Source organism: Rhinolophus sinicus, chromosome 17, assembly GCF_057876585.1.
Source record: "Rhinolophus sinicus isolate RSI-liver-muscle chromosome 17, RSI-T2T, whole genome shotgun sequence".
Taxonomy (NCBI): domain Eukaryota; kingdom Metazoa; phylum Chordata; class Mammalia; order Chiroptera; family Rhinolophidae; genus Rhinolophus; species Rhinolophus sinicus.
Genome location: NC_142517.1, coordinates 118,425,152 through 118,450,533, shown reverse-complemented (window position 1 = coordinate 118,450,533; position 25,382 = coordinate 118,425,152). Strand labels below are relative to the sequence as shown.

At 40.6% G+C, this 25,382-nt stretch overlaps 1 protein-coding gene across 2 annotated transcripts in view; it reads right to left on the bottom strand.

Annotated features, from left to right (window-relative positions):
* The window catches only part of CNTNAP5 (contactin associated protein family member 5), an 809,041-nt gene that overhangs the window by 236,605 nt on the left and 547,054 nt on the right, over nucleotides 1-25,382 (bottom strand). For both annotated transcript variants that reach the window (XM_019749552.3, XM_019749551.3), the window contains exon 13: nucleotides 16,847-17,047. In XM_019749552.3, the coding sequence (XP_019605111.3) occupies nucleotides 16,847-17,047 (201 nt within the window). The remainder of the gene's footprint in view (nucleotides 1-16,846; nucleotides 17,048-25,382) is intronic.

The following is a 25,382-nucleotide window of genomic DNA, read 5'->3' as shown; positions in this document are numbered from 1 at the left end:
AGCACTGTAATGTTCTTAGCAGACCCTACTGAGGTGCATTCAAATTGCCTGCAGCATGAACTGCCTCGGGCCATCATTTCTTCTAGTTCCCTTCATTCATTTATTGGTTAATCTTCTCCAGCTGCCAGGATGTTTACATCCCTTCATATTATCAAAGGGTTTCTACTAATCTCTAACTTTCCAGTCATTTTAACGTTTCCCACATCTTTTCAGACAGCACCTCTAGCTGCCATAAAATATATATATTTCTAACATCCAGAGTAGTCATCTCCCTTTAGTTCTTTGTTGTCATTCATACATTATTACCTGAAGACCTTTGACAGTCTTGAAAGATCCAAAGAACAGCCCCCATCCACATACATCAAATATGGAGCAGCAGAAGAAACCACTGTGGGAAAGTAAAACCCAAGCTACTGGAGTGCACTCAGAGCAAGATGGCCCTGTGGCGTGCTCACTGCCTTGCAGCACTGCAATATGGCGCACCAGCCCTCCCTGGCCAAGACTGACCAGCACCATCTGCTTTGCCATATCTCCAGCTTCCAGACTGAGCAGGCCAGCATTCAGAGCTTGAGAAATAATATGTCAGCAGTGCATTGTGGTGTACAGTCTTATACACATACACAAACGCACACACACACATACAGGCCACATTTCAGAGGCAACAGACTGATTAAATGGGATGTTTGTTTGAATCGAAAAACATATAATGGTTTTTAGCTACACGCCAACACATGCATATAGAGAGTTTTATCCACACATATGTTACGGGTTTGTGATTAATTATAAAGTTAACTTGGAAAACTTGCTTTATTTTCCAAGAAAACAATAATAAAATAATCCTTTCCAAATATTATCTCTCCAGTTTATGTTGAGAGTAGCATGAACTAACACTGAAACTATATTAACTAAATAGTAAAGCTAATTTTAATATCAATCAAATATTTGACTTTTACTAAAACTAAAATTCAGGCTATATCTACTCATACTTACATGAGGATCTATATATAGACTTATAGGTTTAAACATATCTCGTAGCATTTTAGAGGTCTGGCATATTTTTATTTAGTGTGCCCTGCCTTTAATAAGAAAGATACATCTTACTGTAGATAAGAAGGAAAAAGCAATATTACAAGATGTCCTTTTATTTTGATTCTTATTCGGGTATGACTTTTTTGCTGTTTTCTCCCCCCATCCCCCTCACTGTGTGATGAGCATTGTGGCTATGTGCCAGTTATTTACTTCTTCACTTTCCAGGCATATGGTAGGAAGAGACTTCCTGGTTCCCTTAGGGTTGTAGGTATTTGAGAGGTAGCAGAATATGCCACCCCAAATGGGCCAATTGGCATGAGGATTATTTTGAGCTGAAGGCAATTGAGAATAAGCAAAGACAGGGAAAGCTCCTTGCCATCCCCCGATTTTTCTAAAAGCAGGACATACATTTTCAAAGGTGTCCATCCTCTCTCTAGCAAGAAGGATACTACTGAATCTCCCAGAGACAACTTTAGAACCTATCTAGCCTGGAGATGGCACCAGAGGAATCTGTATCTCCACACTTGGAAGCCTAAAACTATTTTACTTTGTCCTATCGTTTCTCCACAGATGTATTGTACTTTGCTAAAAATGCTAGACAAGCTGGAATTCTAAGCCACCTCTTTGAGTTCCCAGTTTTCCCTGGGTATCTCCCATGTGTACACAACGTATACATGCTAATAAGCTTCAGTCCATTTTTCTCCTGTTAATCTGTCTTGTATTCCAGCGGTCTCAACTTAGAAGTTTAGAGAGAACATTATGTTCCCTCCCCTATATATTTTACTCTGGGCCATGTGTTCTAAGCATAATGGCATTTGTCACTCCCAGACTGTAGCAGTTCTAGGCACTCAAGGGACCCCTTTTCCTTTTTCAAGGTGACACACTTGAGAGCAGAGGTACCCTATCCCTTTGGGTGCTAGAGGGAGTAGACATACAGCGGAGCCCCCAGCCAACCCATAATGAATATCTGCCCTACTTGAAAAATGAAGCCTTGTTGTTTTAAGCCTCTAAGGTATTCTGGTTTTATTCTGTTATTGTCATTATAGCATACTTCATCCTACAATGTCTCATATAGAAATGCTAAGTATTGTTTTTCAAAGTGCTTTTTTGGACATACTTTCACATGAATTTTACATACAAGAAAGATTTTTTGAGGACCTGCTTTGTACCAGGTACCAAGCAAGTATTTATGTATTCAGAAAAAATAAGACTGGCTATTGTTGAAGAATTCACAGAGTTGGATGAGTCTCACTTGGAAAAGGAATTTTCATTTCAGTTTGACCACTGAGAAAATGCATGTCCTCTGTGCCTCTTAGCTGCCCACAAATTATCACCCATTGCCACCACATACCCATCTCAGTTTAAGAAGCTCATTGTGGCATGGCGCTGCTTGGGATAGTTCTGTCCATTATAATGAATCCTTGTTTTTCAACATCATAATTTGAGGCCCTTGAGATCACACAGGGTTATTTGTCTAAAATCATGTCTCCGCGTTATGAATCTGTTCTCAGGATACACAATGAGAGGAAGTACAGGATCCTAACTCAGAGATAAGTCCCCAAGATGCTGTTTCTCTTTTTCTTTCTTCCTTTCTTCCTTTCTTTCTCTTCCTTCCTTCCTTCCTTCCTTCCTTCCTTCCTTCCTTCCTTCCTTCCTTCCTTCCTTCCTTCCCTGCTTCCTTCTTTCTTTCCTTACATCCTTCTTCCCTCTCTCCTTCCCTCCCTCCCTCCCTTCCTCCCTTCTTTCCTTCCTTCCTTCTTCTCTCTTAATCCTCCCAAGGTGGGTTCAGCAACTACTCCAGTATTCTGACATGTTATCCTTTCTAAACTCAATCAAAAAATTCTGCTGAATATATAGATGAATTGTTAGAGTGTCAGCAACTTCATTTCTGATTTTCTCCTTATCTGACTTCTTTTCCCTGTCAGTGATGTGTTTCCAGAGAGAATTAGTTTTCTATTCTTGGGGACATCTTACGAAATCACAGCCAGATAGATTTTGGAGTGACTTATGACTGTATTTATATAATAGTGGTTTACTAGGCAATATCCAGTCTCAGTTTGATTCAGTCCAAGGAAATGTTGTATATAACTGGTGTCTGGGTAGCTGGTGACAAGACAGACTTAAGCAAAGATTGTTTTTGCTTCTCCATGAAACAGGATTTAATTGTAACAGGTTTTACTAGATTCCAGTGCGTTTCTACAGATGTGGATAGGGTCAGTAGTTCTTATTGTACTTAACCTCTTTCAACCTCAGTTTGCTCATTAGTATTAACCTATACCTCATGAGAGTATAAGGATTAAAGCAGGTGGTTTTACAATTCATCTGTACTAGAAACTGAAAACACTTTTTAAAAGACTAGCACATTGCAAGTATTAGATTCAAAAGCTAGGCTCAAAGTTAATATCTTTCATTTTCCTTCTCCCCCTACTTTAAGTACCCCCTAGATAGAGGTAAGTAGTAATCTCAAAAGAAAAAAGAAAAGAAAAATACGTAAAATGCATCTATATACAATGTACATGTATGTATATATATATATGTGTATATCTATACACACATATATGTGTATATGAATATATGAATGTGTGTGTGTGTGTGTGTGTGTATATATATATATATATATATATACATATATATATATAATATGCAACTGTGTATAAGCCAAACTTTGTTATACATATGTACATACATATGACATTGTAACCAGCCACATGTGTCATGTATAAATATGCTCTTTTCAGTGAACACATCTCTCTTTATTTGGCAGAACTATCACGCAGAACAAGGCTGCTTTTTTCCTCATTCTCTCTATATCTGTCTTCCATTTTTAAGAGCACAGGCTTTGTAGTCAGATCTACTGTGACTCAGATCATTCCTGTAAGACCTAGGGTAAGCTACTTTACTTCTAAGTCCCCATTTCCTCATTTATGTATCTGGAATAATGTCTTATTCATTAAATGAGGTAAGAATATAAAATTGGATGCACGTGTTTCTTTTTGTATTTATAATGTAGCCATTAGAAAATTTTAAATTGCCCAAGTAAATTACATTATATTTCCATCGGACAGTATTGTTTTTAGACTGTCCTTTGTTCAATAAAAGTAAGTTTTCCTTTTTCAGAGAAGTTTACACCTCACTGACATGTAAGTAGTGTCTCTAATTCTGCCACGGGCATAGCCTCCATAAAGGGTAGGAGTCACCTATGGCCAGCCCCGTTTACATACGCACTGTAATCCCTGAAACAGCCTGCATGTTTGGTTACAATTTTGCACTTGAGAAAACATGACTCAGAGTCTGAAGTAATATGACCTGACGATGGCTACTCAACAAATAAGTGCCAGAGGAGGGGATTCAGTTATTTTCAAGCTTCAGCAGCTAAAACGTTTCTACTGTGACACACAGATTACGGTTTAACAATGTCTGCAAGAGCTAACATGATGCTTGGTATTTCTCATTAGACCCCCCCACACACACACACGTACGTGCGCACACACACACACACAAACACACAGAGGAAAGCACAGAGGAATAAAAACACCATACTTCATTATCTTGTGTCTCTGAGCAAAAGTGAGAGAAAAGTGAAAATTGTGTTTACAAAGGTACCTCTATAATCTCCAAAGAATTTTGGTAAATTGAGAAGTTCAATTACAAATTATTAAATTATAAAGTGCAAAGTTCTGTCTTGTATTCCAGGGGTTTCAACCAACAACTCAGAAGCATTTCTGTCCTTTCAATGATGTTCATATGATTGTTATTTTTGTCATCCTCAGAAATGGGGAAACTGAGGCTTAGAGATGTTGAACACTTTATCTAGGATCATATAGCTGATACATAACAGACCAAGTGTGTGAACCGAGGCAGGTGATACCATGGCCTGGCCTCTTCACTAGCATCGGCTGCCTCCCCTGTGGCCTGATTAGAGTGAAGACTCAGACACCCACCTGGGGCAGAAACCTAGCATCAACCCTGACTCCTGATAGCAAGCTATGAAGTGCTGTTACAGCACAAAATCTGTGTACACTGATTGACCTCATCTGTGCATATTGTATAACTGTATTTCCACATCTACCACTGAATATGTTTATAAAGTAAATACTGTAATGGATGCATAAAAACTCTAAGGTAAGAAATTGTTACACTTATGATTCTTAGCTTGTTATGACCTTGGGGAAGTTTCATACCTTCTCTGTGCAAACAGTATTACGACATAAAAAGTATATTCTGAGAAGATCAGGTGTATAAATGTGTCAAAAAATATCACCTACTATGTAAATAAATTATCATATTTCATGGCCTTAAGAGTGTCAAAAGTCATTTTTTAACAACCTTTTCATTTTTTTTTTCCTGTGACAGGAAAGAAAGTAACAAACTGTGACATGTATTTTATATCACTTTGTGTTGGTTAGTAGAGAGTCATGAAGTGTGAGGGAAGAATGTATATGAGGTGAATATTTAATAAATAAAATAATCAAACAATACGGTGAATGTTTAAATAAATAAAAAAAAATATTACAGTAAAAGACACATTGCCATTAATCCCCCTCAAAATACTCCCCCTCACTTTGAACACATTTATCCCATCATTCTTGCCATCTTCGGAAGCAGTTCTGGAAGTCCTCTTTTGTGAGTGTCTTTAGTTGTGCTGTCATGGCTGCCTTAATATCCTGAATCATTTTGACTTTGGGGAAGAACCAGAAGTCACATGGTGCCAGATAAGGTGAATAAGGAGGATGAAGACACACTGTAATGTTTTTATTTGACAGAAATTGCCATATACCAGAAGCAATGTGTGACACAGAGCATTGTCATGATGGAGGATGATTTAAGGCACATTTTAAAAACACACCTTCTCTCAACTGTGCCTCACACCTGACTGACTGCACTGAACAAGTTGAGACTTGTCACACACTGTTACTAAAGTTTGACGTGCTGCTTCCCATATTGAAGATCCCTGCCTTTCTGTTGGATGGCACTCGGCAGCATCATTCACCATATTTGTTGATCACAACAGAAAGGTTCTATGTCGCACATCACTTCTGGTATGGCAATTTCTGTCAAATAAAAACAGTACAGTGAGTCCTCACCACTGTATTCACTGGGTCTGGTACTGTGCAACTTCTGGCTCTTCCGCAAAGTCAAAATGATCCTGAAAGGTAAATGTTTTGAATCGATTTAGAACATCAAGGCAGCCATGACAGCACAACTAAAGATACTCAAAAGAGAGGACTTCCAGAACTGCTTCAGAAAGTGCCAAGAACAATGGGATAAGTGTGTTTGAAATGAGGGGGGTATTTTGATGGGGATTAATGGCAATGTGTCTTTCACTATGATCATGTTTTGTTTTTAATTTAAATGTTCACCATATGTTTTGATCACACCTCGTATTTGGAGAACATCAACAATAACCCACTGGGATTACAGATGAGAAATCCGAGGCCCATAAAATGTAAGTAGCTTGCTCAAGGTCACAGAGAGTCAATGGTGGATGTTGCAGGAGTGGGAGGGTGGCGTCCACGCCAAGTGCAGACCCTCCCACTATGTGAAGCTGAAGCTGCTTTCTGCCAAAAGTCTGTGCAGCAGGGTTAGCCCAACACACGTGTTTTATCATGGGTCCTCTGACATATGTATATAGGGGATAGTTATTAATTGAGGAAGAATCTTCTATTCATTCAACAACTACTTATTAATGTTTGCTGGGTGCCAGGTACTATTCTCTGCATTCTGGGGATAAAGTGGTGAATGAGACAAAGAAGTTCCCTCTTTCATGGAGCTCACATTCTACTGGCAGAGGTAGGCAGTCAACAAACAAATGGGAAGAAAATATCAGGTAGTAATAACCTCTAGGCAGAATATTAAAATGGGATGCAGTGCAAAGAGTGATGGAATAGATACTTGAGTTGTATGTAGAATTTAAGTTGAGAGCTAAGCACAGGAAGAGGAATGAAGTTTTTGAGTAGAGAGAACAGCTAGTGCCATAGCACTAAGAGGTAGGGGAGCAAGCTTGACAAAGAACAGAATAAAGGGAAATAGGGCCAAATTTATTGGGCAGGTGGGAGAACAGGAGCTGGGGCGGGGCCTCAGCCTGCAGAGGTCTGTAGACCACAGTCGGGCATCTGGGTTCGATTTCAAGGACAATGGGGAGAGTTTGTAACCAGGTTACATAACCTCGTTTTGGAAAGATCGTCACTTTGGCTGGTGTGTGAGATATGAACAATAGGAAGGTGGGGAAAGCATGGAATAGAGAGGAAGCAGGCACCTGATATAGTTGTCTCCCTTGGAGGTGAGGGGTTTGAATTTAGGTTGTAGCAGTGGAATTGGAAAGAAAAGGCTGGAGTCAAAGTCAGCTGTGACCTGTGAGGTTTGGCGTTCGTTTTTGTACTGAATGGGCAACTGAGATGGCGAGGAAGGAATGAGTCCTAGGTTTTTGTGTTAAGAAACTAGATAGATGATGGTAGCAGTTATTGCAATGAGAATGATAGATGAGTGGATTAGAGGTGAGCAGGGGACATGGGTGTAACTCTAACACTCTCACCAGCCCTATTAGGTAGGTAAATATCATGTTTACAAATAAATGAATTACAGCTTAGAAAGTAAGCATGCCCACAGGCCAACAAGAGGCAAATCCCAGAATTGAGCTCCTTCACCAGATAAATCATGTGATTCTGAGACCATATCTTGGTAGCTAGGAAAGGTAATATTCCTCCTGTTCTTTGGAAAATGTGATAAAATACTGGCTAAAATAACAGCTGTATCTCGGATGTCTATTATATGCAAGACACAGCATCTATCTGATATAATTTTATAGGTAAGGAAACTGAGGCTCAGAGGCCCATGTAACTCGTCCAGGATTTCACAGCTAATAAATAAAAACAGTGAAATTTAAGACCAGGTTTTATGATTCCAGTCTTCATGCCATCATCATGTTGCTGCCACTGTACTATAATTTAACATTAGAAAATAGGATTCTTCTTCTTACATGCACATTTGAGAGAAAGTAAGTGAACACGGTCTTTCATAAAGTGTAAGAATATTAAATTAAATTATATATATATATATATATATATATATATATATATATATATATATATATATATATATAATACAGGATCCAGATGTTGATCCTTGGGCAATCCACATTGATAACCGAAGTAACTAATGGTCTGAACAGCAATTCATTTGCAGCCAGGCACATATCATGTCATGAGTTTTGTGGGATAGTTTTTATTTTCCTCAGATACACACCCACATCTACAGCTCTACAGCTCCATTAAGGTGTATGTCTTCTTTATAAAATCCACCACCTCTAATTTGCACTTCATGTGAAACGTCCAGAGTGAGTTATGAGGACATTCGTCAAGTTGGCTTCACACACAGTAAAATGCACTGACTTGATTCACGTAATGCTTTCTTTACAGTTTTTAAGCCCTTTGGTAAACTCTTGTAAACACATTTTAGACATGTTACTTTAAGGATGACAGAAGTCCCTAAGAGGGAGTAATGGAGAGTCAGACACATGAATTAGATGTGCTAAACAGTGGTAGGCAGGCCATTGAGTGAAAGAGCCTCCATGAGTTGGAGAGACCTGGGTTTGACTCCTGACATTACCTTGAATTTGTTTTGTTCCCTTTGGCTAGTTGAATATTCATGCAAAATTTGTAAGAGGAGGTAGTTTTAAAACACGTCTGTACATTTACCTCATTAAAAGATGGAATTGGGTTTCCCTCCCTCTTAATGTGGACTAGCCTGAGTGACTGTCTTCTAATAACTAGAATGCAGTAAAAGTAACACGGCAGTAAAAGTCCAATGCTAGGTAATAAAATGCAATATAGCTTCTACCTGGCTCTCTCTGTCTCTTAGGGCATTTGTCCATGAAACCCAGTATTGTGTTATGAGAAAGTCAAGCAGCCACATGGAAAGAATACATGTCCCATGGAGGTCCCAGACACATGCCCAACTGAGGACCCCAGCCCAGAGCCAGCACCCACTGAGTCTGTGAGCCTTTAGATGGCCCAGGCCCAACCCCAGCCACAGCCCCAGGGGATGTGGAGCAGAGCAGAGATGCACAGGTCCTGTTGGACCCTGCCAAGCTGCTGCTTCATGGGCAAAATGAATATTGCCACTGTTCTAAACCACGAAGTTTTGTGGCAGTTTGTTACATAACAGTTGATGACCAGAACAGAAGATGAACTTTTGCCTTGGCTACCTGGATCCTCCTTTTATTATTTTCCTTCTCTGTGAGAACTTCCGTCTTTTTCTGTATGTTATTTTGGAATGCAGATAGAGGTTAAAATCAGGGAAACATTTGTTTGAAAGCACTCTCTAGCCCTTGGTAGCTATCAGAGCCTCCCCCTCCATGGATAAAATGAGAATGGCAATACAAATTCCTAGGACCATTGAGAGGGTTAAAGGACACATGTCTGAAAGGCCTGGCAGAGAGAAGGAACTCAGTAGCTGAGAGTCAATGTCATTAGCAGCAGTGTTGACATCAAAAAGTATGCATTATAGGAATCATGAGTTTCTTTCTAATGTCTTAATGTACATAAAGTAGAAATGCCAATTTATTAAAGAAGTTTCAAATACTGCCCTGGTATTGTGTTTTCCACGTGTCATAACAGACTTTTGTCTTTGATTAAGCTGCTTCTGTGACAACATTTTTTTCAGTAGTATGGTGACGACGTGGTGAACTGAAAGGACAGTGGACTTTGGGCTCAGTTCTATCCTTGTATTTCGTGTGTGTATAGGAAGGATGGAAAGAGGGAGTTTAGACAGGAAGAAGGGAGGGAAAGTGGGAAGCAGGGGGAAGGAGGAAGGGAGGGAGCAAGGAGGGATGGATAAAACAACTATAGGTATCTGAGGGGGGTGTGCTGTAGGGAACGAGGATTTCAGGTCTCTGACAGAGACCTCTAAGATTTGAATGTGTGGTGGGGGTAGGTCAGCAGAGTGATCTCCACTCAGTTCATTAGGACAGCGAGGATGAAAGCAGTGCCGGAAGCAGAAGTGATCCAAGGTGTACTCTCAGCCTTCTGCTGACAGCACTGAGCTAGACTGTGGGGATCAGCACTGTATGAGACACGGTTTCCTCTCTCAGGGAGCGCTTAGCTCTTTCTTGCTCACAGGAATAGGCAATAACCTAAAATGTCTATGTGCTTAGCAAATTATGACCACCTGGGAGAGCCTGTAAATGAACAGACATTAGCCTTTGGATTTGAAATAGGAAGAGAAAGAGCATTCCCTTACTTAACCGCTCCCGTGAACTCCCTGAACACTTGTAATAAAATTCGTAGTCTTAGGCTTTGTATGATCTGGTCTCTGCACATACCCAAGCTCCTTTTCCTATCACGCTTGCTCCCTCCTCGCCCTCCACTAGCCACACTGGCCTCCTTGCCGTTGCTCAGCCTGGAATCCTCCGTCCCAGATTTCACAGGCCCCACACCTTCCCTTCACCCAGGACTCTGGTGGCAGTGGCATGCCCTCTACCAGCTAAGGGGGTCTTTTCTATCATACTACCTATCTTGTAAAATCGAACTCTGCACCATGGTCACTCTCAGGCCCCTTATTTTTCTTGACTTTTCTGCTTCACACTTTCCATGAACTGTTTCCGTGTGTGTGTACATGTATGTGTGTGCCTGCATGTGTATATATGCATACATGTGCATGCGTGTATGCACATGTGCATGTGTGTGTGCATACATGTGTGTTTATTTTATTTATGTCATCCCTACTATAATGCTATGGCAGGAATTCTGTTTTTTCAGTGTTTCATTCCCTTTGACCAAAAAAGTATGTGGTACATAATGAATAATCAATAAATAATTATTGTGTGAAAGAAAATGTAACAAAGAAAATGTTAATTGATTTTGTTTGGTACAAATATTGGGGACAAAGAATTTTAAGTTTAGTAATCCCAGAGAACCTTGAAGTGTTATTTCTTTTCTGTCAGTCGTTTGACTTTTCATTAGTTTTGTGCACATCGAATATCAAAAGTCGAATATCACAAATAGACATGAGGTTTATACACACAAGTACTTTAATAGATGTATTTGAAATGCAGAGTATATGATGAGTATATATACCAATATATACCAATACATAACATGTCTTATATAGCATATGCTCTATGGTATATAAATAGTGTGTATGTATACTCATACATACTATAGTGTATATTTACAGGGAGAGAGTCTAAACTACATACCACATATTCGTATACTTAGCCAATTAAATAATATGCTCACTAAACTGCCATCAGTTAAGGGGAAAAGGAAAATTGATATTTTTAGAATACTTTAAAAGAAATAGGATGTTATTACTTTTAATATAACTAGGTGACACAACTGACTCAAGGTGGAAACCACTCATGTGCCTGCATGGAGAAATGAATGGGAGTGACATTAGCCTGTTACTGGTAGGGGATGGGGGCCTTGAAGTGTTACTGCTCCTGAGGAAGTTCAACATTTCTCATGGCAAACTCGTTTGCATGGCTGATTTGCTTGGCAAATGTTTTCTGTTCAGAACCAGAGCAAATTCCAGCCAGGGTCTCCAACAGCTATTAGGTTTCAAGGTCCGGGAGTCTGAATGGCCAGTGGTTTCCTGTGTATCAGTATTGACTTCTTACCTCTGCCATAGGGAGTTCACAGCCATGGGGGATGATGTTCACAGTCAGACTCTCACTGCACAGAGTGGTGAATGCAAAAAGGTGCATCCACCTGAAACTTACACCCTACAAGTAAACACCAAGGTGGGGTTCTGGGCGCCAAGGAGCACATTTGGGGTAGGCAGAGCTTCAATGCTTACTGCCAGCAGGGACCTGGGACCTGGGCTCTGGGCTTCCTCAGGGAATCGGCTGCTCATCCCTTTTCAAACTTGTCTCCCTTCCATGGCAGTAGCGGGCTATAGAGCAAACTGGCCATGTGATTAAACATCTTCCAGACTGTGACTCAATGTTTCTTCTCCTGTCTTCTGCGGTAGTGTTTCCTGAGCTGGGTTCTGTGTTATTGCATATCCTCATAACCTGTTACCTTCAGGAAACCCACCTCAGGCAAAACTCCTGTGGAGGTGTTGACAGTGAGGAAAGGCCTGGGCTCAACAGGAACAGCCCTTGTCCTTGAGGACTAGTGGGCCCCTGCTGGTGACAGGGTGCCTCTGAGCCTGGTGGGCTGCTAACCACTGTCACGCAAGCTGCTCTGAAGCACAGGGACAGAGACTTGGCATAAAACTCAGGGTAGGAAGCAGCCAGAATCGTGAGTACAACTACAAAGTACATGGGGACGGCGAAGACACCTTTCAAAGGGACTCCAATGGCTTGAGATTCTGGCCCTTCTGAGAATTTCTAGGATAAACCTTCCATTAAAGAGCCAGATACCACATCCCACTGGCTGTCACTTATCAGCAGGTCGGGGAAGACTATCAGGGGAAACTGTCACAAAATGACAATGTCACGGTTCAATCACTAACTGACTGAAAAAGATACAGTGGCAGCAAGGCCTGACCTTATCCTGCCTGTCTCCCGTCTCTGTCTCCCTGTGCTGCTGCTGGATGAGTGGCACCGAAGTCAGAGCCGAGAACAGACTGAATGAGTCTCTGGGGACGCAGTTATAGGGACACACAGGGCCACCATGTGAAGGGGGCATGGACCATGGAAGACGCTGTATCTAAGCGAGCGCACTGAATGCCCTGTGAAGGAATTTGCCCAGTTCAAGCCACCTGGCAAACACAGAGGTGGCTCTGGCTGTTTGTTTATCTCTTCATCTACATTTTCTTACAAAATAAGGACAATCACATAAAGTCATGTTTTCCATGACTAGTCCATTTCCTTTCAACTTTTGACTCTAGGTGTATCAGAAACAGCATTCTTGCTTTGATTCCAGGAGAAACTGGGTTCAAAAACCAGGTCTTCCCCTCCCCAGTTGTGTATCCTTAGGCAAGCGTCCTATGCTCTCTGAGGTCCTGTTTCCTGAAATGTCAGATGGAGATAATAACCCTGACTGTGCAGAACGACTGTGTGGATTAGAGGTAATGCTTGCACAGCAGCCCACACATATCTTCAAGGAGGATAAATACTGAGTCATTGGTGGCCATTTGAAGTGCAATTTACTTTTCTTTCATCTTGCCTTCTTTTATTTTTTCCCTCCATTACCTATCACGTATATTATGGAGGAGCATCTATAATAAGAAGGCATCCTCCACATTCTCTTCTAATTGATTTGATTCCACTATAGTCACAATTTATAATATTTTATAGCTTCTACTAACCCTGGTACCCAATAGTATCTGCCTCCAGTAAGCTATGGGAATCAACCTGCACATTTTTTTAATTGACAAAAAATATTTCTAATTTTCTTTGAGCCCCCACTGCATTTATCAGATTGCCAACGTTGAAATAAGATGATAACACCTACTGCTGGAAAATGACACTCAATCCTAAAGTGTTGTTGGGAGTATAATTGGTAAAACCACGATACATTGTAGAAATCAATATGGCAAAACCTTAAAAATATGCACACTCTTTGCCCTGGCAATAGCACCCCAAGGAATTTACCCTAAGAATGTAATAAGTTTTATTGACAAAAATCTATGGGCAAAAATGTTCTTGTAGCATTTGTAATAGTGAAAAACAGGAGGATAATCTAAATGTCCAAAACAGGAGATTTGTTAATTTTGTCTATCCATGTGATATAGCCATATCATGGAAGACTCTGTTGTTATTGAACATTTGGCATAAAGTCATATTTATTGATAAGGGAAGATATTTGTACATCGGACATGTGGCAAATACATGGAGTAAGACAATATTACAGGGGGGCTGCTTCAGCAGAGAAGGGAGACACTTGCTCAGCTCTTCCAGATCAGCAGGTACATAAGTAGATGGTCTCTATCACTACCCGACTCCCCTTCTCTCCCTGGCCTTCCCTGTTGATAAGGGGTTGGTTTAATAATTAGGGAGATTAGGAAAAAGTTCCTGCAGGTGTGTGCCTGCTATGAACGGAATGTGTGTGTCCCGCCGCAATGCATTCAGAGGGTTGAAACCCTAACCCTCAGTGTGATGCTTTAGGAGATGGAGTCTTCAGGAGGTAATTAGGTCATGAGGGCGGAGCCCTCATGAATGGATTCGTGAATGTTTTCTCACTCTCTTTCTACAATGTGAGGAGATGAAGAAAAGTGAGCTGCGTGTGACCTGGAAGAGGTCCCTGCCCAGGGGCCAGCCATACTGGCTCCCTAATCATGGAACAGTCCTGACCTGTGAGAAATAAACGTCAGGTTTTTATGACCCAGGCAGTCTGTGTTATTTTGTTTCAGGAGCCCCAGCTAAGTCAGTGCCCTGGGCCCTGGCTCTGGGTGCGAATTATCTCCACCCCATGTCCATGAAATGAGCACAGCTGAGTTGTGGCCCAGGTGCTCGGTCTCTGCACTAATGGGTGTGAGTCTGGGGCCATGTCTCTATGGGGCTGTGTGTCTGCAGCTCCACCTCGTGCACGCAGGGCCACAACCGCTGCAGGTGGAGGCCAAGAGGCATGGGGTCTTCTTGGTGACTGGTGCACACTGCGTTTTCCAATCCCACTCACCAGGTGAAAACCAACAGCTGTATGTACATACCCACTGTCTTTCATTTATCTCATTTGATTCATGGGAAACAAGTCTTAATCAATACCCTCAAACCTCAATATATGTGTGCTATGTTCTCACTGTGTTTTTCTGAGAAAAAATCTGGAAGGATACACACCTGAATGCAATATTCGTCTTCTCTGTGTGGCCAGATTATCTGCAGGCGTGAGTTATAATTATTATATATTTTTTCCGTTTACACAGTTTACATAGAAATAATGTGTTCCTTGAGCTTTTTTCCCATGACAGCACAAGTTTTGGACCTTCCTTGTTGGGATGGAAGCTATGAGCAAGGAAAGAAAGACCGAACTAGTGTTTGTTGGACACCTACTCTGTACCAGGCATGGGACACGGAGCACAGACGACATTTTTCATTCAGTCCTCTTATCAGCCTTATTAGTTCAAGATGTTCATGTAAATTTTTCAGGTGGTGAAATTGGGGAAATTTATCAACCTGTACAAAGTCACCTAACTAGTAAGAGGCATAGAGAGTTAAGACCTTACTCTCAATATTACCTGATCCCAAATCTATGCCCCTCCCACTCAAACATCCTTACAAAATTAAATACAATTACGTTAGAAAACAAACAAACAAACAAAAACACATACAAAGGCAATGATGTAGCCAAACTGACATCACAGCACACATATACCAAATGAAGTCCCATAGTCAGAATGATCATATACCATTTTCCCTAAATCCCACCAAACCCAAACCTTAGAAAACTAAAAACAACACAATGAAAAGAGGGTACGTCGGTTTTTTTAGATAGGCCTTCTGCAAATAGCGCTGAGAGTGACATGTGCAGGCTTGACAGCCAAAAGAGAAAGAAAATGAATAAATATAAACAGAATCTCCCAAGGCATCACCACATGAGGATGCTGGGAAAAGAGGAACCAAACCTCAGATCTAATCAGCCCCGTGAGCAGGGCTGGATCCAAGGGGAGTACAGTAATTGATTTTCACAATGATGATCCTGAGTCATCAAGAAAAGGTTACATTTTATGTTCAGAATTATCTGTTTAAGAAGGCAAGGAAGCGTGTAATCCATTTGAGAGAGATTCTCATTTAAAATAGTTAAAACTCTTTCAAAAGATTTTTGGTGCTTAAAGGGATAAGCAACAGTTATCTGGAAAATTTACTTATGTGGAACAAGGTCTTCACTAAAAATCCTAGATTAGTGAGGCGGTGTGTTATATTTAGTGAGACATCTATCCCTTCTCCTTTTTTGACATTTCATTGTCTAGTTTTCTCAAGTCATTCATAATTCCTAACTTCCAATCACTGGATTGTAAGTTTCTTGAAGCAAAAGATTCTGCAACCCTTTCTTGGACCTCCCATATCCCTGTGGTACACAGCCTTATTTTTGGCCATTGAAAAATAATGAACTACTAATCACAAAAACTGACTGACTCCCAGGGCACGTATAAATTTTAACAAGCCCCACCTGACATTTTGCAAAATCCCTTTGCAGTTTTGGTAAGTAATTCTAGGAGGTTTTTTTGTTTGTTTGTTTTGTTTCGTTTTGGTTTGGTTTTGCAAATATGTTAATAACTATATCAACCATTCACTCTAAAATATAACCATAGGAAAAGATTAAAAAATAGGTTTAACCTAATTTCTTTTTTCTAAAAGCAAACTTTATTTAAAAAAAAAAAAATTTCCCATTGAGACCTCCACTTTTCAGGTAACTAGTACTGTAGACACACAGATCTCTCCCGGTCTGCCCTGTAGGCTTCATTGCCTAATACCACCCCCTGTGCATTTTGTGCCCCAGACATGACTCATTGCTCTTTGGTGAATGTGCAAAGATCCCTGGGCTTTCTCATATGCTATTCCCTATGCCAGAAATGTCCCACCTCCACATTTGTTATGTCTAGCTCAAATGTTCTCTTTGAGTGCCGTTGCTCTTAAGGAACCTTTTACTCTCACAACTGTTGCAGGATGGTGCTGTCATCACTCCCTTTTTAAAGATGAGAAGACTTTAAGAGGCTGTGGGACTCCCTCTAGGTCATACCCTGTGTATCAGAGCCACGACTAGCCCATCACTAGTCCTCCTGGCAGTGTTTCTCTTCACTGCACAGTGAACAACTATAGCTGCAGTGCCCTTGTGGGCACATACCCAACTCTTTAATACTCCAGGTTGTGGGACCCGTGTCACCGTGTGATTGCCCTTTGTGGCCCAGGCAGAGTAGGAGCAAGGGTGAGCCTTACCAGGTGTGTTGAGCAGGCGGGACCTCCTGCAGTGGTAGGCCACTTCCTGCTCACAGTGCTCAGAGTTGTCAATCACTGCCTCCAGCTGCTCCAAGCTGCCCCCATAGTCCAAGGCCATGGAGTAGGGCTTCTCGGGGCTCGCACCCCTCACACGGGTCAGCTCTGTGTTGTTGTGCTGCACTGACGTCCAGATCTTGTCCTCTGCCCAGAAAACGCAACCCAAAGAAGGACATGTCAGAAGGAAGGTCAAAAAAGAATCATGCTCAATAAAGCTGAAAAATAAAGAGAGAATTGTGCAAGTAATGCTATGAGTGGCTCAACATGTGATAATTAATCACCATCTCAGTACTCTACTCATGCAAAGAATTTAACCAGAGAATTTTTGTTCCTCATAGAGCTCTACCCAGAGTTAGTATGAGGGTTAATAATCTTAAGAGCTAAATTTGTAGAGCCTTTACTCCACTACTTTTATGCTAATAATTTAATGCCTGTTAATGCATTAAAATCAATATTACCTAAACAGAAAGACAGTTAATGCTGTTGTGACAGAAACAAGGGGAATGTAAGTGAGGAGAGTTAGGCAGCTGACCCCGGATCACACAGGTAGTGACTAAGCAAGAACTGGAACCCAGGATGTCCATCCTCCAAAGCTGTGTTTCTAGCTATTAACGCAACCTCCTTCACAAGAGAAACACTAGCATCGATGATTCTCTCAGAGAACCATAACTTTCATGTGCAAATTAAGACATACAAACAGAAAGTATCCATAAAATACACACACATCATTCACAAGGATGGGATTGGGCGCTTTCTACTGTACTGCAAAGCATTTCATTGCACTTTTTAAATTATTTATTCTCCATGTCAACTCTAGTTGCCAAAAATACTTGTGGAGGCTTACAGTAAAAGAACACAGAGACGAAGGCCTTTAAATCAGGGATGGAGAACATGTTTTGCCTACCACGGGGAAGAATGGGAGGCAAGGAGAAAGAAGAGGAATTTGAGTTTTAGAGACTGAGAGATCTATAACTGAAACCTATTTCTGCCAACAACAAGCTTGGACAAGTCACTTCACTTTTCTGGAGCTCAGTTTTATCATCAGTAAAAAATTAAATATATATTTTAAAAAAGACAGCTAATACTGTGGCCAGGCTGTTAACGTAGAATAGCGACCACAAATATGAAGTTGCAAGACTCTCTGGGAAGCATCAGACATTCTGTAATAATAACCTAGGATAAAACATTTACTGCAATTGGACAGAGGATTTAATTCTGAGCATGCTCACAAATAAAGTCAAGAGGAAATAGGAAGTCATAAAGAGCTTTTGTCATCTGAGATTCTTTACCACATACTGACATTATTACTCTCCCTAGATTCTCAGGACTGCAAAAGAAGCCACCATAGACATCATGTGGTTTCTTCCTCCCTCACTCCTCAGCCTTATAAATGAGGAAACCAGGGTCTAGGACGTAAAGAAATGGCCCAAGTAGCATCTATTAGACAAAAACGATGAGCGCACATACCAGATATAGTCACTACTATTAATTGGTCCTACCGCGCATGCAGGACCACGCTTGTTGGCATGATTTAGCTGAAAAAAGAATGGCAACCATCTGATTTGGGGAAAGTAACTTCATTGCCTTGCACTTCAGTGTCAAGATAGTAGAAGGAGGAAAAAGAGAAAGAGAGTTTGGTTTCAATTATCTCTAAAGTATGTGCCAACTCTGAAAAAGGACACATTTCTGGCAGCATAAAATTAAACTGTTCTCAAACATTATGATTCATTTTAAGACTGTTTCCTAAAACCAGCCACTAATAGCCCACATGTCTCCAATGTTTAACTGAGGCAGAGTTACATTTTCTGTAAAGTCTAAAAAAACAAATCAAAATGAAAGTTATTGGATTTTGACTCTGAAAGTAAAAATAGGACATGATTCATATTGGTAAAAATAATAATGTTACACAAATAATTAACCCCCGAACTCCAAAAATATTTGTGCTAATATAGACCAAAATCACCAAAAAAAAGCAATTACTCAATAATGTAATGTTGTAGGAGATCCAAAATGGTGGAGTAGATAAACAGTGTGTGTGCTTCCTTCCATGAACACATTAACATTACAACTAAATTATAGAATGATCAATCTGAAGAATCATCTGAGTCTAGTCAAACATAAGTACTGTAACTAAGGATATAAAGAAGAAGCCATATAGAGACTGGCAGGAGGGGCAGAGATTCCAAATGTGCCCCAAACCTGCATGTGGCAGTTGAGAATCAGGAAAGCAGGAAGGATATCTTGCCTGTGCAAGTTCCCCTTGGAGGAGCAAGGCACACAGCCAAAACCAATCTTCCCAGCCCAGAGAACTGATACTGGGAAGAGGAGCTCCCACCAAATGTCTTGTGAAAAACACTCAGGATTCCAACCATCCTGGTGGGGCAGAAGTCTGTAGGTACCAAGGTGTCCTCTTAAATAGCCCAAGGACAGACTCTCTCACTCGCAGGCACTCACCTTGGGCTCCAGCGAAGGGACAGTAACTCAGGAGGTGTCAAAGACATATGGGAGGTAGACTGAGATATTGAGTTTGTATGGAGGGCTGGAGCACAATTGCCATTTTCATTGTGTGGTGTCCTTCTCCATGCAGCTGGCAGGCAGGCACCACCTTCCCTGCGTTGAGACCGCCTCCACAGGCCAAATCTGAATCTGATTGGCCTGGTGAGCTCGGTTGTTCCACCCTGCTGCCTCAATGAGACCCCACCTCATCCAACTGGCATACTACACAAGGCAATCACATGTGGCTGAACCTTACGGGAGCTGGCTGCTGGTAGTAGAAGTCAGGGTGTCCTGGCTTTTTTCAGAGCTACCTCAGATCCAATACTGGTGGGAGCCATTCTTGGTTCATAGAATGGCCTTTCCCACGTGTCTCAAGGGTTAGTACAGGCAGCAAAGAGCTACAAATTGCTTTGTAGCTCCTACCAGGTACTCCTCTGTGGGACACAGGCAGTGGCTAACCAGGGCCTGCACCAGAGCCCCTTGTAAGAGACCCCAGAACCAATATACTTGGAGGTTGGCTTCAGAACACTGCCCAACTAGCCCCACAAGTGGCACACCCAAAGGGTGGTCTCAACAGGCACCAAAACAAAAACAAATTAACTAAATAAAATGGAGGCAAGCAACCTACCAGAGACAGAGTTGAACACAATGATTATAAGGATGCTCAAGGAATTTAGTGAGAACTTCAACAAAGAGATATCAAACATAGAAAAAGACATTGAAACCATAAAGAAGAACCAGTCAGAGTGAAGAACACAATAATGGAAATGAAGAATGCACTAGAAGGAACCACCAGCAGACTAGATGAAGCAGAGACTCAAATCAGCAATTTGGAAGACAAGGTAGCATACAAAACCCAATCAGAAAAGCAAAAAGAAAAAGGAATCCCAAAAACAATGAAGATAGTTTAAGAGACAACATCTGGGACAACATCAAGCATAACAACATGCTAAAAGAAGGGAAAGGCAACTAGTAACTTATAAGGGAATTCCCATGAGACTGTCAATTGGTTTCTCAACAGCAACTTTACAGGCCAAAAGGGATTAGCACATAATACTCAACGTGATGAAAAGTAGAGAACTACAACCAAGATCACTCTAACCAGCAAAGCTATCATTTAGAATCAAAGGACAGATAAAGAGCTTCCCAGACAAGAAAAAGCTAAAGGAGTCCACTACCAAACCAGTATTACAAAAAATGTTAAAGGGACTTCTTTAAGATAGGGGGGAAAATATCAAAATTATGAATAATAAGATGCAAAAGTTATATACCTACCAACAATTACTTTCAATGTAAATGGATTAAATTTCCCATTCAAATGACATAGGAAGACTGAATGGATAAGAAAACAAAACCCTTACAAATGCTGCTTACAAGAGACTCACTGCAGGTTGAAAGATACACACAGACGGGAAGTAAAGGGATGGAAAAAGATATTTCATGAAAATGGAAATAAAAAAAATAAAAAAAAGCTGGGTTAGCAATACTTACATTTGACAATATCGACTTTAAAACAAAGTCTATAAAAAGAGACAAAGGAAGACCCACTAATCTCACTTCAAGGCATTTATTTGATGAAACCCAAATGCTACTTCAGGGGGACCTGTGCATCCATATGTTCATTGCAGCATTGTTTACAATGGCCAAGATGTGGAGGCAGCTTGGGTGTCTGTCCATGGAAGAATGGATAAAGAGGAGGTGGTACATATATACAGTGGAATACGGCTTGGCCATAGATGGGAATGGGTTCCTTCCATCAGTGGTGGCATGGATGGACCTGAAAGGTATTGTGCTGAGTGGAGTATGTCAGACAGAGAAAGACAAATGCAAAGTGATTTCGCTTATATGTGGAATCTAAAGAATAATATAAACAAATAAACTCACAGATACAGAGAACATATTGATTGTTGCCAGATGGGAGGGGGTTGGGGGTGAGTGAAAAAGGGGAAGGGCTTAAGAAATACAAATTGGTTGTTACAAAGTAGTCATGGGGATGTAGGGTATAACATAAGGAATATAGTCAATTACATTGTAATAACTATGTGTGGTGTCATATTGGCACTAGCTTTGTTGGTGTAATAGATGAGAAGGGGTTGGGGGGAGGGTGAAAAAGTCGAAGGCATTAAGAAGTATAAACTGGTAGTTACAAAATAGTCATGGGAAAGTTAAATAAAGCATAAAGAATATAGTCAATGATATGGTAATAACTATGTATAGTGCCAGGTGGGTACTAGGCTAGTCAGGGAGATCATCTCTTAAATTATACAAATGTCTAACCACTACGCTTTCTTATCTGAAATTGATATAAAATAACATTGAATGTCAATTGTAACTGAAAAATTAAAAAGGGGGAGGAAAATGAAGGGGAATAAGAAGTCCTAATTTCCAGGTAAAAAACAACTAAGTCATGGGAAGTAATACACAGCATAAGAAAGAGTCAATAATATTGTGATAATGTGGTACTGTGTCGGATGGTTGCTGGACTTATCATGGTCTATAAATGTTGAATAACTATTTTGTGTACCTGAAACTAATATAATATTGTATGTTAGCTATATTTTAATACAAAAATCTTTAAAAAAATAATGCAATGTTGTAGAGGGAGAAATAAAGACGGAGAGTTTTGAAATGTCCATGGTGCTTAGATGCAGAAAAGGAAAACCCAGTCTAATAACAGATGCTATGTTATTGCCTCATACTAATACATTTTACATGACTTATCTCTAGTACTCATAACAGTCCCCACAGCAGACACATATATATCTACATCTTTCTATCTATGTCTACAGGTATAGAGATAAAGATATATAGATATATGAAGGCTCAAGGAGAGAACGTAAACTTGTCCTTAATCTCAGTATGTCCAACCTGTCTGATTTCAAAAGCAGTCCACATAACATCACTCAATCATATGAATTTGGATTTCCCTCTCAATAAACACAGTTTCCTTTTCATATATCCATTCTTCCAATTGTCAATAGATTCCTGAATTGATTTGCTTATTCATTTACTCCTTGACTCATTTTGCCAAAATCATGTTTTATCTTTGGCAAGGTGGAAAGAAAGCTGTATCAGAAAGACAATCTTTTATCTTAAAGCCACCAATATTACCAACCTGCCTCTGGAACCTGAGGGAGAATGCAAGTTTTAATAATTCAACTATTAGCACTCCCTGATAGATGCAATACACAGAAGATACAAAGGAACAGTTAAGAGCTCCAAAGTGCTTCCACAGTTCACGGCAAGCAAATATGAATGACGGGAGGTGAGATGATCATACAAAATCCAGAGTCTCTTTTATGTCTTTCCTTTAAAGATTCCCTTTGTCCTCTGATTAGTGTCTTTTTTTTTTTCTTTTTTTTTCTCCTAGGAGATAGCAGAATAAAGATTGAAAGCAAGGGAGTAAATGGGTATTGTTTTTCCTCACTTTCTATTTTTCCCCTCAGCTTCATTAGCAGAAGTGCAGACTAAGCCTGAACCGTGAAGACATATGAAAGGCCAGGCCTCAGTGCCACTCATGCAAGCCGGCTGTGATGGCAGATGTTCCTGACGCCTGGGCTAGGATGTGGACGGGTGGCTTTAGCTAGTGAAGGTCTGTGTGAAATTTAGCTCTGAAGGATTTTAAAACACGTAAGATTTATTCTGAACGGTCTTACATGGTTGCAAGAGATTCATTCATGAAGCCTCACATACTTTTACTAAAATTGGAGCCATGAAGCTAAACATTAAAGATAGTCAACTTAATCAATGGCAGGTAGAGATGGCTGGACACAGCCTGGGCTCTGGAGCAGGAGATCTGGATGTGTATGCCAGCTTGCTACTTACTGGCTAAGCAACCTTGGCCAAATTATTACTTCTCTACAGTTCAGTTTCTCATCAGTGATATTTGAAAAGCAGCAAAGCTGCCAATGATACAAGGGAGTGGTAACAATTTAGTGAAGGCATTTGTGTGAAGCAGTCCATTATTAACAAAATTACTAAGCATCCCACATAAATCTGTGTCACTTATTGTATAAAGGAATGTATCTTCTCTGTCACAAGGATCTCACAGATATCAGACGCTACTATTACTAACAACAACATCCAGGAGAAGGAGAACCCGTGAATTGTCTTTGGTGGTTCCCACAATAGTTTGTACTAACAGGGTTCTTTCCCAGATCATAAAGTAAGACCCATGAGACACCTAAAGGAGGGATGAACTGAGCCTGGCCTTCCCTCCAAAGATCCATGAGAAAAATATGGCCATTCCAAGAGGCCCAGAACAGGAATTGCTTTCTTCCTGAAGTTCTGTGAACTTGAACTCCCACACAAGAAAACCTACAAAGGTCGTCAATATAACTGAAGAAAGTCCAGTTTCATGCAGGGTACATGGGTAACTCATCTAAATTTTATGATGGGAGAAGCACCGTAAAACCCTGCAGGCTTCAAACACCGTCCTCTGCTGGCCTGTCTCCAGCACCAGACCCTCTACCCCCGGATGTACATTCTCGTCTCTGCAGATGCACCCAGAGCTGCAAGGTTCCATGAGACAGCCTGGATTTAGAAACAAACCCATCCAGTTAGAACCTGTGTTTGGACAATTAAGTTCGCGAACTTGTTGCAACAATGTTGCTAACTTTTTTGATATCAGAAAGATTATTCGTTATAAATTTGTAGCAACTGGCAAACCATGTTTTACTCTTTGGAAGTGCTGAAAAGGCTGCATGAAAAAGTTAGATGGCCTGAACTTTTCACCAACAATTCGTGGCTCTTGCATCACGACAATGCACCAGCTCACAAAGCACTGTCTCTGAGGAAGTTTTTAGCCAGTAAACAAATAACTGTATTGGAACATCCTCCCTACTCACCTGATCTGGCTCCCAATGACTTCTTTCTTTACCCGAAGATAAAGGAAATATCGAAAGGAAGACATTTTGATGACATTCAGGACATCAAGGGTAATACAATGACAGTTCTGATAGCCATTTCAGAAAGAGTTCCAAAATTGCTTTGAAGGGTGGACTAGGCACTGGTGTCGGTGAATAGCTTCCCAAGGGGAGTACTTAGAAAGTTACTGTAGTGATATTCAGCAATGAGGTATGTAGCACTTTTTCTAAGATGAGTTTGTGAACTTAATTGTCAGACCTCATACATTGTTCTGTAGATTAAATAAAACATTTCCCACATTACATTGTGAATTTAGCTTTCAAGTCTATCCACATAAAGCTATTAGATCTCCCAGTATGTGGAATGGATCATTCATTCTTGCGTTCACACATGCTGTGCTAGCGACTAGAGTGCATACACAGGACAATAATGCACTGCCTAGCTCCTCCAAAAACTTACCATCAATTCTGGGAAAAAGTTGTGTACCCAAGAATGACAAATATCTCAAGCTGTTATAAGTACTCTTGATATTATGAGTAAGTGGGGCTGCCCAGAAATCTGCTGGGGGTACCATTGGGGTGGGGATAGGGTGTTACAGAAGCCTGTCCAGAGGATAATGTGCACTGATTTTCTTGAATGGACAGGTCACATCCTCAGTCTTCAACCTCAGACCAACAGAGCCTAGGTTAGCACTGAGCACCTTGTAGGACTTCAGGAAATCTTTGTCAAGTGACAAGTTTAGTCAATCACCATCATTTGTATTCTGCCAGGTTCATTGTTCCTGCATTTCAAAAGCAGCTGTTCTATGTATGTGTTATGTAACGGTCCAAATTTAAAAGAAGTTTCAAGTTATAAAAGCAAAACATGTATACATTCAACAACAGCAACATCAACAAGAAAAAAGAAAACAGACAATGTGCAATGTGCCAGCAGAGTAGGCATAGCGAAATATTCTGGAACATTCTATAGCATCATTCCTCTTGTGAAATCATTATGTGTCATCACCCAAAAAGCTCTCTATGATCCTTCATCCTGGGTTTCTAAGTGACCTGCCTGATTCCTCTTGCTCTCATTTAAGAAGCTGTAAAGTGTTTACATACAGAGCCACAGTTTAATT